General features: G+C 35.7%; 1 protein-coding gene across 1 annotated transcript; it reads left to right on the top strand.

Moving 5' to 3' along the window:
- Window positions 1-373: 373 nt before the first annotated feature.
- Window positions 374-2,584, top strand: LOC149228465 (uncharacterized). The gene is made up of 2 exons (XM_089378221.1): window positions 374-929; window positions 1,109-2,584. Exons 1-2 carry the CDS (start codon window positions 645-647, stop codon window positions 2,165-2,167), a joined length of 1,344 nt encoding a protein of 447 aa, XP_089234347.1. The 5' UTR covers window positions 374-644; the 3' UTR covers window positions 2,168-2,584.
- The last annotated feature ends 12,720 nt before the right edge of the window (window positions 2,585-15,304 follow it).

Consider the following 15,304-nt stretch of genomic DNA (forward strand, 5'->3'; position numbering starts at 1 on the left):
TCACACCACGCAACGGGGGGTAAAGTTAAAAGGTAAAAATGTGTGTGTTCTGCATGTGATATGCGGGGAGGATAATAATGGTTATTTACAAAGGAAAGCGACAGGAGTTAATGCGGACTGTTACACGACGCTCTGCCCTGTTGTCTCCACTCGTATAATGCCAATTTAAATGATAGAGAGTGTTTGTGTGTTAAATGCTAACGAAATGCATTAAATTGATATTGAATGCGACCGATGACCGGATTTCGGAAGGAGTTGAAAGGGACGTTAATCTAATCTAAATTTGATCCTCCCACTTCCCTCTCATTTAATTTTGCCATTATCGATTAACCCAACTCAAATATTTCTTATTAATGTGCACAATCTTTGGTAGTTGGGCTTTTCCTTCTCCATTACGGGACTTGCTCCCTTTTCTTCTTTATCTTAATCTCTATTTGCCTTCTCTGCCATTCCATCGTCCCTCGTCATTATCTTCTGCCATCAACCAGAAGAAGCATTGTTGCCCTGGTTCAATTTAGTATGGTATGCCCCTTGCTTTTTCTCTCATACCTTGTCTGAAGATCCAGCCTGCCTTTTCCATTATTTGATCAGGTAAATTGTGTTGTTCCTGGGTTTTGTTCCCTGTTGTTGTTGCTGGAGTAAAAATGGCGGCAGAGGTAGGGTGGAGAGGGGGCCGATCGGCTCTAGAGCCAACCATAATTGACAAGGAACAACGAACGGAAGGCCACAACAGTAAGGCAACGGAGGGGAAAGCTTTTATACATTTTGGGGATTTGCTGGGCGGAGGCGGAGGAGGAGCAGCAGGAGGAGCAGGAGGAGGAGTAGGAGGAGGAGGAGGAGTAGGAGGGGGTAGCTGGAGGGTTAAGGAAATCGATCTGGATGTTCAGATGCCTCTGCCGTCTGGATGGGAGAAGCGTCTTGACATGAAGGTAAACGCCGCCTTTAAATTTGCATAATTTCGAAAACCTCTTGTTTTCCTTTTCAAGCTCTTCTTGTTTCTTGAATCTGTGTGCGCAGGAGTGGATGAAGCTGTATGGATGCTTTAGTATTTGAGATAATTGTGATTCGATTTGGATTTCTGAATTTTTAATCTGTACGCTTGTTTCAGTCAGGAGAAGTTTATTTCCATAATTGCAACGCTCCCGCAAAGGACGCCAAGAATTCGAAAGAGCATCCTGTACATGACCTGAACTTTCCTCCACCACTATCTTTGCCGTACACTGCTTTTAATGATAAAAAGCGGGCAGGCACAGAGGCCGAGGCGAATAAATCAACCAGTCCGGAACCCGGCGAATCGCAGTGGCTGACTAAAATAATGGCAGATCGGAATGCTGAGGCTGAGGCCGAGGCCAAGGCCAAGGCTAAGACCGCCGTGAGAGGGTTGGAGGAGCTTAATTTCATGGGAGGAGGATCGCCAAATAGTGAAACGAAGGGTGAAGCGAAGATGAAATCAGGAGACATGGAGGAAGGACAATGCAAGCTGGATCTGAAACTCTCCGATGCGGCGCGGCCTCATGTGGACGGCTCCGATTGGGAGTGGCAGTGGCAGTCGCAGAGCGTCTGTACTTTGGATAAAGTAAAGATGGCGTTGAAAAGAGCTGAGAAAGAAGGCGGCAACAAGCTTAAGGGGGTAACAACATCATCTGAGCGCCCAATCGAAATAGCACACATTATGCCTTCTAATTCTTCTTCCGGTGATTCCAGGAAGAGGTCAAGGTCCATGGATCGATCTCCTTCATCTTCTTCTGGTTCGTCCCTCTGTTTATCTATGCATAATCAGCCTCAGACTCAGCCTCAGCCTCGGCTTCGGCCTGCCATAAATTTGCATTGTAATGATTCGGAAAAGGAAAACAAGGCTGCCTCCAGTTCTTTACAGGCAGCGGGGTGCCCGAGATGCCTGCTCTACGTCCTTCTGCCGAAGACAAACCCTAAGTGCCCGCGTTGCGGATTCTTGATTTCTACCGATTTTCTATCTTCCTCATCTTCGTCTTCTTGTTCTTCTGCTGCAGCAGCATGTAAGAAACCTCGCCTCAATGGTCTCGGGTTTGATATCAGTGTCGAATCCAACTCGATCACCATTGGAAGAGATGCTTCTCAGGTTGCTGGATCCAATGGAACCCGGCCCTCTCTCCTATTTGATTTAAATACAGTGAGCTTGAGCGATTGATTGATTCTTCACATCAACATGGTTATGATTGGCAATGGCAATCTAAATCTATTCGGCCAGCAGAACGATTACCGGGCCTGTGGCGCAGGAGACTTTTTCGTTTTTTCTTTTATTTTTGTTTGGGGAACAGGCTTCGACGCCGAGGCTCTGTATTATAGCCCGTGCCCCTGGTTTTCAATATTTTATACCTGACACTGTAAAGCCTGGCATCATCTCCAAATACACCAACAAAGATTATTTATTTACAGTAAAGATAGAAGACTTGATTGGGAGGGAGGAATGGTAGTTCTAAATTTGATTGGTGGAACATTCATCATTAGCTGCTGCAATTTCTAAACAGAGTTTTATTCATGACTAAGCAATGTTTCTTTTATTATTACCGATTGTATAAGTCATAGCTTGCAAGTTTATACTCAATTATTCTTTAAATATCATTTCCTGCTTGGATTCGGATTCCATTCTTTTATTCAAATTATATTGTTACATTATGTTTTCTTTTCTGTCCACTGAATTTTTATTTTCTATTGTAAATTGTTTATAACCCTCCCACAGCGAATAGTGTATAATATTCGCAGCGGAAGTGCCATTTGGTACTTGTGTGTTTATAACAACCTAATTCGATTTAACGACAACCTTTTGTTTAAAACACTTTCACGATTTCGTAAAACCACAAGCAGTTTTAATGGGCAATGTTAAAAATACTTAATTTAATCTATATGTATAGGGTTGTATTGCGAAGTTTCCATCCATAGAAATTTATTTTTATTTTCAATTTTTTACTAATTTGAAAATAATTATTATTTATAATATATATATTTTTAATTTGAAACTAGAAATTTTATTATGAAAGTGTTTTTTTCAGATCTTTCTTTGAGACAGGTCATTTAGCGAAAAATTGCTCAAAAACCTCCGAGAAAAATTTTGCTGGAAAAAACCATCACAGATCTACATGGTGGGAAAAAGCACAAAAAAAACACTACACTGTCATCAAAGAATAATACTCTAGAGAAAACTCTGAATCACAAGAAATCGGGGAAGAAAGAAACAACTCTGAAGACACTCAAGGAGAAAACCCCCGCCAACAAATCAACAGTTATGAGGATTTGAACACTGCACAAAATAAATCTTCATCTTCATTTAAATAAAGTTTTAGTTAAATTTAATTTTCATACAGTTATTTTTTTTATTTTTTAATTTTTAAATTTTGTTGACAAAATAAAAAATATTATATCTCTTATAATTACATTTTAAAATCAAATCTTATCTCATCTCATTTTAAAGACTTTAAGATTTATTTACTAAACATAACTGTACTAATTTTGATATTTCTATCATTTTTATATTTAAATATAAAATAATATTTTAAAAATATTTATTCTATTTCTTTTTATTTATTTTAAATATTATAATTTAAAATAAAATGAAGTGTTAAATTTCCTGCGAAATAAAATGAAATGTTAAATTTCCTGCCAAACATTTATATCTATCTAAAGTAATCTAGAATTTCTTTTTTTTTTCAAAACTTAAAACTATATATTAAATATTTTAACCTATATTCAATTTTATTAAAATAATTTTCAAAACATAATAAACTTCAACATGATATATTAAATAGTCAAAATTATTATTTTTTATTATAAATTTTAATAATTCAAATGAATTATATAAAAATACCAAATTTATATTAAATAGATTATATTTTAGGTAACATTTTATCTATTAAATAAATGCTTCTGCCGCGGGGATTATCTATTTTTTTTAAAATATCTTTTATCTATTTAAATATAAAATATATTTTTTTTTAAATAATTAATTTATTTCTTTTATTTATTTAATAAATCTCTTTAATTTTTAAAAATAATAAATATTATCATTAAACTTTAAGTGAAATGTTACATTTCTATCCAATTCTTGTATCTATCTATATATAGATTGATTGATATTGAAAATTAAAACGCTTTAAAACAATTTGCAATATAAAATTTTAAAAAAGTTATATTAATTTGAAAGAAATTTTAAACACTATATCTTTATATCTTTTCACTTTGAATGACACATTATTATGTTCTTTCTCCCCAACTTAGCTTTGTGCTTTATATATATATACAATCAGGAAAAAAATTGTCCAAAGTAAAATGTCACAAAATCCCCTTTCAATTTACTCTAAATATAAAGTGATAAATGAGAAATTTACGATTTGATTTGTATGGTTCCATACTCCGTGTATTCACAGCTAAATAAAGTAATCTAGATTTTCAATTAAAGTAATGCTATAAAAAAATGTATTTCAAAAAAAAAAAATTAAATATAATTTATTATAAAAATGTGTTCAAATGTAATACATTTTACTAATATTTATATATCTTAATAATAAATAATTATAACTTTATTTGTTGGGTACTATTAATGTTTTTAAATAATTTATTTAAAGTAATATGAATACAATTAGGTATAGGCTTTTATAAATAAATATTATGTAATTTTTAATTTAAACTTTAATTCCATTTAAAATTCTCTCATTTAAATCAAAATTATTTATCATTAATAATTTTGAAAATATATAATAGATAATTTAAAAAATTAATTTAACTACCAACCATATAACTTTTAACTTTATTTCAAAGTTGGTTTAAAAACATAAAAATTATATATATATATATATATATAATAAACAAAACCCTACATTCTCTTTTCCAAAGAATATATATTAAAAAAAACGCTATCTTTTTATTAAATCTTATCACATGAATATCATTCTTTATTTTAAGAGCGGTTATTATTATTATTAATTTTTTTAATTATGTAAACGATTCGAAATATTTACATTTTTCAATAAAAGAATTTAAAATTCAAAGAAAATTGTTATACAAATATTAAAATTTAATATATATATATATATATATATATATATATATTAAAAAGGTAATTGTTATTAATTTTTTAATAGTTTATAAATTAATTTTCATTTAACATATAATATTTTAACAATTTTTTTATTATTATTTATTTTCATTTTTTCTTACCATAGGTTAAAAGAGTTTTTGACATATATTGAAATAGTATTTGATATTTGATAGCCCACTTCTAAATTTGTGTTATGTAAAGTTATGAGTGATGAAGGTTTGATATTCAAATTCTTTGATTGTTAAACTCATGTAACCATCTTGGAGGCATGATGATTACACCTTAAGGCTTATAGTGGTACTAGTGGAATCCACCCCATGTCACTTGAGTACTAAGATGTTGATTCTCCACACACACACACATATGAAAAAAAGAAAAAAATATTTAATATTGAGGGGTTGCAGGGTTCTCCTTAACCCTAGGGGGACAGAAGTGTACACATACTCATGGAGCATGGGTTTAACTACAAATATTGTAGCAAAAAGCTATGCATTGCTTCAAAGTTTTACAATCACAAATAACATCAAAGCATTTATATTTATGGTACCTAGAGACTCATCTACCATCATCAAATTATTCCCCAAAATAGAGCCTTACAAAGAATATCAATTGGCATCCATCATGACTCAAATTGGTCTATTTTTTTTTTTTTTTTTGTAAACTTATCTTGCTTACTAGTCCCTCAACATCAAAACCAAGAAGTAGATTCCCTAGTTGATTTGATGATAAAAGAAAAAATGGGATTTCTTATCATCACTATCCATGATTATTCAAATTAGTCTCAAAAGAAAAAAAAAAAAACCTATCCTCCTTCCAGATCTCTTGACATCAAAACCAAGAAATTGATTGATTAACTAATATGGTGATAAAAGAAAAAATGGCAATTCTTATCATCAGTTCTCAAGTTTATAAACAACTCATCCCATGATTTAATCACGATTTTCAATTATGGTGGCAACATCAGACAAAGGAACAATCATGTGGTGGCATAACAATAGGACCCTGATGGAAGAAAATTAACAAGACTCCTTCACCACCTTCACCATCCTCACACAATCAATATTATGGTCACCCATGGTTATGATCCTTGATTTGTGCTTCGACATGATGAATTTTGGATTAACTACATAGCTTGTACATTAGTTTGTTATCTGGCCTATTCACTCACCTTCGATGTAATTCATCCTTATGTAGCTCCATTCTGGCTTACAGATATTTATCATCGCACTCCCCATTTCCATCTAGTGTTGAATGCTCGATGCTCTCGATTCTCTGCGATGATTTTATTATATATTCTTGGTTGGCCTCTTCCATAGGCTCCTTTGATTTTCAACTTACATTTTAATCCCCTTTTCGCCACCCCCTATGAAGTTTCAATTCAATCCCATATATATTTGAGCCAAATTGAGATTGAGGTCCTCCTAGAAGCTCGTGATTTTGTTATTTCTTTTACCCTCTCATCAAGCTCTTCATCTTGAGGCTCAAGAGCCATCCTCCCTCAAAATCTCAAGTGGGCCAAGAAAACCTATTAGCATCCAATAGGGACTATACAAAGCTCTAAATAATGCAATAGTTGTCAAAGAGCCAAAAAACCGTAATTAAGGATTTGGAAGAGCAATTATGTGGTGGCATAACAATAGGACCTTGATGGAAGACAATTGACAAGACTCCTTCACCATCCTCACACAATTTGATGCAGGAGTATCTGACCACCCTTAATCAAAAGTCAAAGTCAGAGCTATGGAGGAGGAGACGTGGATAAACATGTAAATAGAGAGCAAAATTCTGTTAAACACAAGCTAATTTGATGGAATTGATAAGTCTCTAGAAGACTAATTTAATGTAATTATCTGCCATGTATGTGCGTTGAGAGATTTAGGGGATTGTTTGAACGGTTTTAGGAGAAGATCATGGATCTAGAATGATCCATGATTCTATAGTTATTCTATATATTATGAACCTGCATGTTTAGATAGAAGGAGCAATAGATAGAAAGGGGTAGAAAACATTTTTGTGTAAACAGAGTGTGGATTCAATGTAGTTGAGAGGAGAATTGTGACTAAGGCTGAAATGCCTTAGACTGTAACTGATTCTGTATAATATAAGATATACATGTTTGTGGATTTCTGTATGCCTATGTATAATATATATATATATTATGTACTGTGAGTTAAATTTCATGTCATGAGATTGTTGATCAACCATCGATCATTGTAAGGATCAATGGCGATCCAATGTTAACTCGTTAACTATTGTACGAGTGGTGTGAATGTTTAAACAGTGAGTGGCAAGAGTTAATTCGGGTGAAAGGCGAATTCCATCATAAGAAAAAGTGAAGAGGGAGCTGTCAGATCACTTAGATCGATGGATATTAACGGCGGAAAGAATAGACCACGAGGGATAGGAGAGTACGGATGCCTTGATCATGGTCAAAGGCCTGAACTCAATCAAAACCATCAATTTCCTTTTCAAATGCTTATGTCAAAGTCAATTACGGGGGTTGAGTGTTTGGTAAGCCACGTGCTAGTTGAAGGGTCGCAGACCGGAGGATTGGATGGCTTCTGTTATCCAATGGATATCAGGGTTTAAAGTAATCGAACGATAGTCTTAAACTCGGACCCGAACATTTATAGATTAAGGACTAATAATTCTCATCAGCTCCATGAGGGCGGATCATCGTCACACAGATCTTTGTGCAATGTCACAGTGATCGTTGGATCACTGATGACTACTGACTGTTGGATGAATCTCACATCACATCGGTCATAAGTGAAAGGACCCTGGCTTGGAGGAAATGTGATGTGCGATCGGAGGATCCTGAGTGGACTCGAGAAGTTTCTGGATGCGGGTTTATTTCATTTGGAGTCCGGCCTTATGCATTGAGGTGGAACCGACGTTCGTCAACAAATTATGCGTCATTCTACTGTTCAGTGATTGGTCGAGTTTTGTTTAAAACCTACCAATGTAACGCCTCTGATTGGTATAGGTGGGCCATAACCCACAGGCTCATGTAAGGTAATTATGAAAACCAGGAAAATTGCCTTTTGGCGGTTTTTCCTGTGTCAAAGTGGTAGCAGAGCAGGGAAAGGTTTCCTGCAAGTAGAAAGAAGATTTTGTGTGCAAAAAGGGGAAGTCAATGTGGGATGGATGTGTTCAGTTGTTGTTCAATTATTGTTGTTCAATCGTTGTTCAATTGATGTTCAATTGCTATTTAATTGTTGTTCAATTGTCGTTGTTCAATTGCTGTTCAATAAACCGCCTGCGTCATTTTAAGAAAAAGGAGGAGGTATAGTTATATTGAATGTTGGTGAGTTTGTGATCTTTATATTGCCATACAGGGAGCGGCAGAAGAAGGTGAGAAGAGTGTAGCAGCCTAAAGCATGGAGTGCTCAAATGGTTCCAAAGAAGAGAAAACCAAAGAGATGCCAAAAGACTAAGCTCAGAGGAGAGAAGCTTGGTGAGGTATCGTGTCGCAGAGGAGACTGTTACTACAGAGGTTTTGTTGCAACTCATAGAAAGATCATAAAATCAGTTCCACTGAGGAAGTGGGTAGAATTGCTATCGGATGAAGGAGAAACATATGACTCGGGGTTCATAAATTTTTGTGCCTCGGGAGTTTGATGCAGGAGCATCTGACCACCCTTAATCAAAAGTCAAACTCAGAGCTATGGAGGAGGAGACGTGGACAATCATGTAAATTGGGAGAAAAATTCTGTTAAAAACGAGCTAATTCGATGGAATTGATAAGTCTTGAGAAGACTAATTTAATGTAATTATCTGCCATGTATGTGTGTTGAGAGATTTAAGGGATTGTTTGAACGGTTTTAGGAGAAGATCATGGATCTAGAATGAACCATGATTCTATAGTTATTTCTATATATTATGAACCTGCGTGTTTAGATAGGAGGAGCAATAGACAGAAAGGGGCAGAAAACATTTGTGTAAACAAAGTGTGGATTCAATGTAGTCGAGAGGAGAATTGTGACTAAGGCTGAAATGACTTAGACTTTAACTGATTCTATATAATATAAAATATACGTGTTTATGGATTTCGATATCCCTGTGTATAATTTATATATATATTCTGTACTGTGAGTTAAATTCCGTGTCACGAGATTGTTGATTGACTATTGATCACTATAAGGATCGATGGGGATAGGAGAGTACAAATGCCTTGATCATGGTTGAAGGCCCGTACTCAATCAAAACCATCGATTTCCTTTTCAAATGCTTATGTCGAAGTCAATTACGGGAGTTGAGTGTTTGGTAAGCCGCGTGCTAGTTGAAGGGCCGCAGACCAGAGGATTGGATGGCTTTTGTTATCCAATGGATATCGGGATTTAAAGTAATCGGACGATAGTCTTAAACCTGGACCTGAACATTTATAGATCGAGCACTGATAATTCTCATTGGCTCCGTGAGGGTGGATCATCGTCGCGCAGATCTCCATGCGACGTCACAGTGACCATTGGATGAATCTCGCATGCATCGGTCATAATTGAAAGGACCCTGGCCTGGAGGAATTGCGAAATGCAATGTGCAATCGAAGGATCCTGAGTGGACCTGAGAAGTTTCTAGATGCGGGTTTATTTCATTTGGAGTCTAGTCTTATGCATTAAGGTGGAATCAACATTCGTCGACGAATTATGTGTCATTCCGTTGTTCGGTGATTGGTCAAGTTTTGTTTAAAACCTACCAATGTAACGCTCCGATTGGTATAGGTGGGCCATAACCCATAGGCTCATGTAAAGTAATTATGAAAACCAAGAAAATTTCCTTTTGGCGATGTTTCCTGCGTCATAATCAATATTATGGTCACCCATGGTTATGATCCTTGATTTGTTCTTTGACACTATGAATTTTGGATTAACTACATAGCTTGTACATTAGTTTGTTATCTAGCCTATTCAATCACCTTCAATGTAATTCATCCTTCTGTAGCTCCATTCTGGATTACGGATATTTATCATCACACTCCCCATATCCATCTAGTGTTGAATGCTCGATGCTCTTGATTCTCTGGGATGATTTTATTATATATTCTTGGTTGACCTCTTCCATAGGCTCCCTTGGCTTCCATAAGATCCTTTGGTTTTAAACTTACATTTTAATCCCCTTTTCGCTACCCACTATGAAGTTTTAAGTCAACATCATATATATTTGAGCCAAATTGAGATTGAGGTCCTCCTAGAAGCTCAAGATTTTTCTATTTCTTTTACCCTCTCATCAAGCTCTTCATCTTGAGGCTCATGAGCCATCCTCCCTCAAAATCTCAAGTGGGCCAAGGAAACCTTAACACTCTATAGGGACTATAGAAAGCTATGAATAATGCAATATTTGTCAGAGAGACACAAACTCGTAATTAAGGATTTGGAAGAGGGATTGAGGAACAAAGAGGTCAAGCTCCAAGCACAAGATAGTCAAATTCATTCTCTAAAGTTGGAACTCATGACAAAGAGAGTTATCATGAGTTCCTTGGCATTCCTTGAGACTCTAAGGATTTTAATGTTGGAGGAGGTTCATGAAATTAAGATTCATATGGCCCATCTCTCCTCTTGAACATCTAACATAATGAGGGTTACCCACAACCACGTCAACATTCCATAGAAGAGTTGAGATCCAGGTGGCTCCAGAGACATACACAGGGCAAAGAGGGCTTATGGAAGCTCGAAAATCAAAGTGATCAGAATGATTTCGAACTAGGACCAAAGTGTAGATCTCATTGCCCTGATCGTAGTGGTGTGAATGGTTCGTCAATCTGAGCTCGTATGAGGGAGAACAAGTCAGTCAAATTTTTGGTTGACTTTTATTGACTGGGTAGGCTTAATGGAGATATAATTTGGAAGTTTTCCGGCAGACGGAATCTGGCCAACTCTGGACAGATTCCGAGGGAATTTGTGGCCTATTTAATTTGACTCCTTCGGTCAAATTTTGGAATTTTCAAAATGGCCTTATTATTATTAAAAAATTAAACTATATATATATATATATATATATATATATATATATATATAAAGGAGGTGGTGGACCACCAATCCCACCACCCCACGCCTCTCCATATAAATAAGAGCATACGTGAATCACATTTTTATGTGGAGGCCGACGGGAATTGAACCCTCCCGGTCCACGTGGGCCGACCCCCATTGGGCGGCCCCATGTACCAATCCACGCCATTTAATATATAACCGAACAACAAACCAAACAACAAAACAAACTACGCCTTAAATTAATGCATTACGGAGGGTGGTTATGTGGCGGGCCACCCAATGCGGACTCGACCCCCCATCAAAGCAAATATTTTGCGGTTTAAACAAACAGTGTATTAATATGGAGGGGTCTGGTTTGACCACTCGACCTCCTCCTTATAACTCGAGATTTTTACCACAACACCAAAAGATTTTTTGATAAACTCAGCCCAAAAATTTATATAAACCCTCATTTCATCAGTGCGCTCAGGATGGAGGAACCAGGAGCGTGCACAGAAATCGAGGCAGGATTTTTTTAATTATTTTATTTGCAGGTGGAACCATGATTGGGCAAAATTCTCAAGAGGGTGAAATTTTTGCAGTGTCCAAATTAGACAAATTTTATGTCGATCTTACACCTCTCAACAACATGAACCCGATGGCGCAGTTAGTTTCTTGATCTGAGCAGCCATTTTGCAGAGGCCTTGGAGGAGGGAATCTTTGAGGAATCTAGGGGGAATCTAAAAGATTCCTTAAGCCCCAAATTTCCACTTTCTCAGAATTTATAAATTTGACAGTCAATTTTGCACTGCTCGACACCACAAATCTGATGGTGCATTCAGATTTTCCATTTGACCATTCTATTTTTCAGCCACTTTTCAAAGTGGAGTGCAGGGGTCAACATTCTTGTGCGAGCAGCGATTTCCATGAGATTCGACGTTGTGAGATCGATGACACAAACAACTTCAGCAGCTTGACATCCTTTTCTTCAAATGGCCGCTGGATGTGAGGTATATGCAGTGTGTTCATGTATTTTTTTCTATGCATTATGCTGCATAGATCCTTGTTAGATGTTTGATGTGGGATCTTTTTTCTTACTTGTTTTCATGATTCCTGCTTGATGTGACACAGAATAAGTTGTGGGATGTACTTGTTCTCATGATTCGTCATGTTTTGATTGAGTTCCCTTTGTCATTATGTTGATGGGATACTCATGTTTTCGCCATGTATGTTTGCATTGAGATCCCTTTTATGCTATGTTGGCGGGATGCTCATCATGCATGAGTTTATGTCATACTGATAGGAGTCCTTTTTGACTGAGAGCTCTTGTAGTGGAACATATATTGGCACCACTCTTGCCTGAGGGAATTTTCCTTGTATGATAACAACATCACCTCTTATGTACATCATCACTATTGACAACACTTAATGTAGCGGCTTACACCATCCTGACACCAGGGCCCGGAGATGTAGTCCCTCTTGGACGAACTTCGTTATCAATGACTTATGTTTTCATGTGTTGATGATTGTCATGTTCCTCTTCTTTACAACATGCATATGTATTCATTTATGCTCTCTTAAAAATGCAATTTAACACATCACGAAAGTAAAAGGTCTTGGAAGGGTCCTTTGTCACACCCAGACTCAGATCAAGTTGTCAGTTCACCTACCCAAGAAAGAAACATTGAATAAGTGACTCAACCTATACCCTTTGAATTTTTTGAACGTACTACAAAGTTTGTTATCTTCTAGGAGGCTTTTACAGAATATATGAAACTAGGCTATTTAGCACTAAGCCACATTGAGAGCACACTAAGAGTCGAGTAGAACAAAGATTGATGTGTAAAGTAATATCTCTCTAGGGTAGGAAACTCATTATGTATTTTCTATGCAACAAACGATTTTTGCAACTTTTATTAATATGAATCTTTCCCAATTTTAGTTAAAAAAAGAAAGAAATGGTATTTTATATTGAATTCCTTATACATTTAAAATATAGTTTGAAGACTTTTGTATTATTCATTTTTTCCTAATATAAGTTAAAAGAACAATTATTACTAATTTATTTTATATAATTTATATATCAAATTTTAATAAAATATAATAAAATATTTCATATTTTTGTTGTTTAAAATATGATTTTTTGTTTTGTTTTGTTGTGTAAGATTAGTCCATTCATATTACTTTAAAAAAAACTGATAAAAACAATGGATACTAGCTACTGGTATGCCACTTGGGAAACCAAAAAAGTAGCATAGATTCAAAATTTTAATATTGTCAATATTGTTCACTATTTGAGAACTGAAACTATTTCTAACATACAAAACAAACTCTATACTCAAACAAAATGATAACATTAATATAAAAACGTTTTGTTGCAAATAACTAGCTCACTTGGGCTTCATTCTACAGGAGTATCCTCTTGAAATGGTGATTGTGGCTCATTGTCATTGTCAGAAGATGATAAGTAAAGGTTTGTCATGTTCTTGGCAAGGAATGTGACTTTTCTATTGAGCCTATCAACTTTCTCTAGCAATGTTGTCATGCATATTATCAATTCTTGTTGTGTATCTTCCTTGTCAGTGAAGACCCTGCCCATTATGGTCTTTATATGCTAGTAGAGATCTACAATTTGCATGTAAAAGGTAGTCCTGGCCCTAGTGGAACTCCCTACATTAGGAATATAGTCCTTGGTTTCTTGATCTACATGTATGTATGGAATATAGCATATATATTTTCGAAATTGTTCTTCCAATTCCGATATGGTTCTTTGAACTCTTGCAAGGATTATGTACTTGTAGCGTTCTATGGTTTCCTTAGTAGTTACTTGAGCTTGCCTTTGGTGGGCTGAAGAAGGATTGTACTTAGAAGGATGGGAGAGACCATGATGCTCTTGCCTACCATTGCACCAAAGGTTGATAACCAACACCTATCCATGGTAAAAGGAAGGAAAGAAATGGGGGGAACCAAGTGTGAGGATTTCAAAAAGGGAACTAGAAGTGGAATATTTCAAACAAAGTGAGTGGTCCAAACTACGGAGAGGGGTGAGAAAATAAAACCAAAGTGCGAGAGAGATGAACAAAAAGAGGTGAGACCAAAGAAGCACTAGAGAAAAAAGAAAAGGAGAGACCAGATGAAGGAAGAGAATAGAACTAGGGGAGGGAATGTAATTCACCTCAGAGATAGAGAAAAATAAAAGTAGAGAACATATGAAGGAAGATAATAGAAATAGGGGAGGGAATGTAATTCACCTTAGAGATAAGACCAACCCCCCATAATAATTGAGCCCAAGGAAGGGATAAAAAACAAGAAGCTCGCAAAAACAAAATCCAAATTCAACGCAGTGAAGAAGATTTCCAAAATTGAAGCAGAATTCCAAATTGAGATGACTATAATACAAAACCTACAGAGGAAATGATTTATATGAGTTGTTCCAGTGAGTGAATTTCTTCACCTAACAAATTCCAAATAAGGAATATTTCCAATCCTGCATTCCTCAGTGGTTCCATGGAACAAACTTTCCCAACTAGCAACACCATCCCGACTTCCTACTATCCATAGTTGATAGGTTATATGCATGCAACCATAGTTGGGCCTTACTTGATTTTCCTTATCAAACCATCCCTTAGAATTAAGTTTTTTCTATTCACCATTACTTTCCATAATGAGTTCCAAAATTTTCATACAGGTCAATATCCAAGCCAAATGCACAACTCCCATACTCTCACAATTGAACACAAAAGCATTGTAGTCTTTGTCACACAAGTTCACATGAATTCCAGAATGTGGGGTATGGGAGACCATGTAGGTTTCTATATGGAAGGAAGTACATCTTATTTTATGCCTGTGGTTCTCATCCAAAGCTATGGAGAGCTACCCTTCTTATGCATCCTACATGGGGAATTGTTTAAATATGACTTAATAAAATAAGTGACATAGAATTTCCTCTGTGTGTGTGTGTGTGTGTGTATACATGCTAAAAATAATTGATTAATTTATAAAATAAAATACATTACTTACTAGTGGAGGCCTTCCACCAAGGAAACTATCATCTCCACTGGCATCACATTTGTTTTATTATCAGAGCTTAATTTTGGTCTATCTAGAATTATATGAACAAAAAAAAGAACCACTATTATTGTCCTTACATAAATAGGCATAATGACCAATAAACTAAAACACAGAGCATACTTCAAGTAGTACATGAAGGTGAAATTTCCTCTATCATCATGTCTAGGATCACATTATCAAAATTGGGAGCAACATG

Source organism: Pinus tabuliformis, chromosome J (assembly GCF_031772625.1).
Source record: "Pinus tabuliformis cultivar Carrire ecotype Pingquan chromosome J, CPIR1, whole genome shotgun sequence".
In the NCBI taxonomy this organism is placed as follows: domain Eukaryota; kingdom Viridiplantae; phylum Streptophyta; class Pinopsida; order Pinales; family Pinaceae; genus Pinus; species Pinus tabuliformis.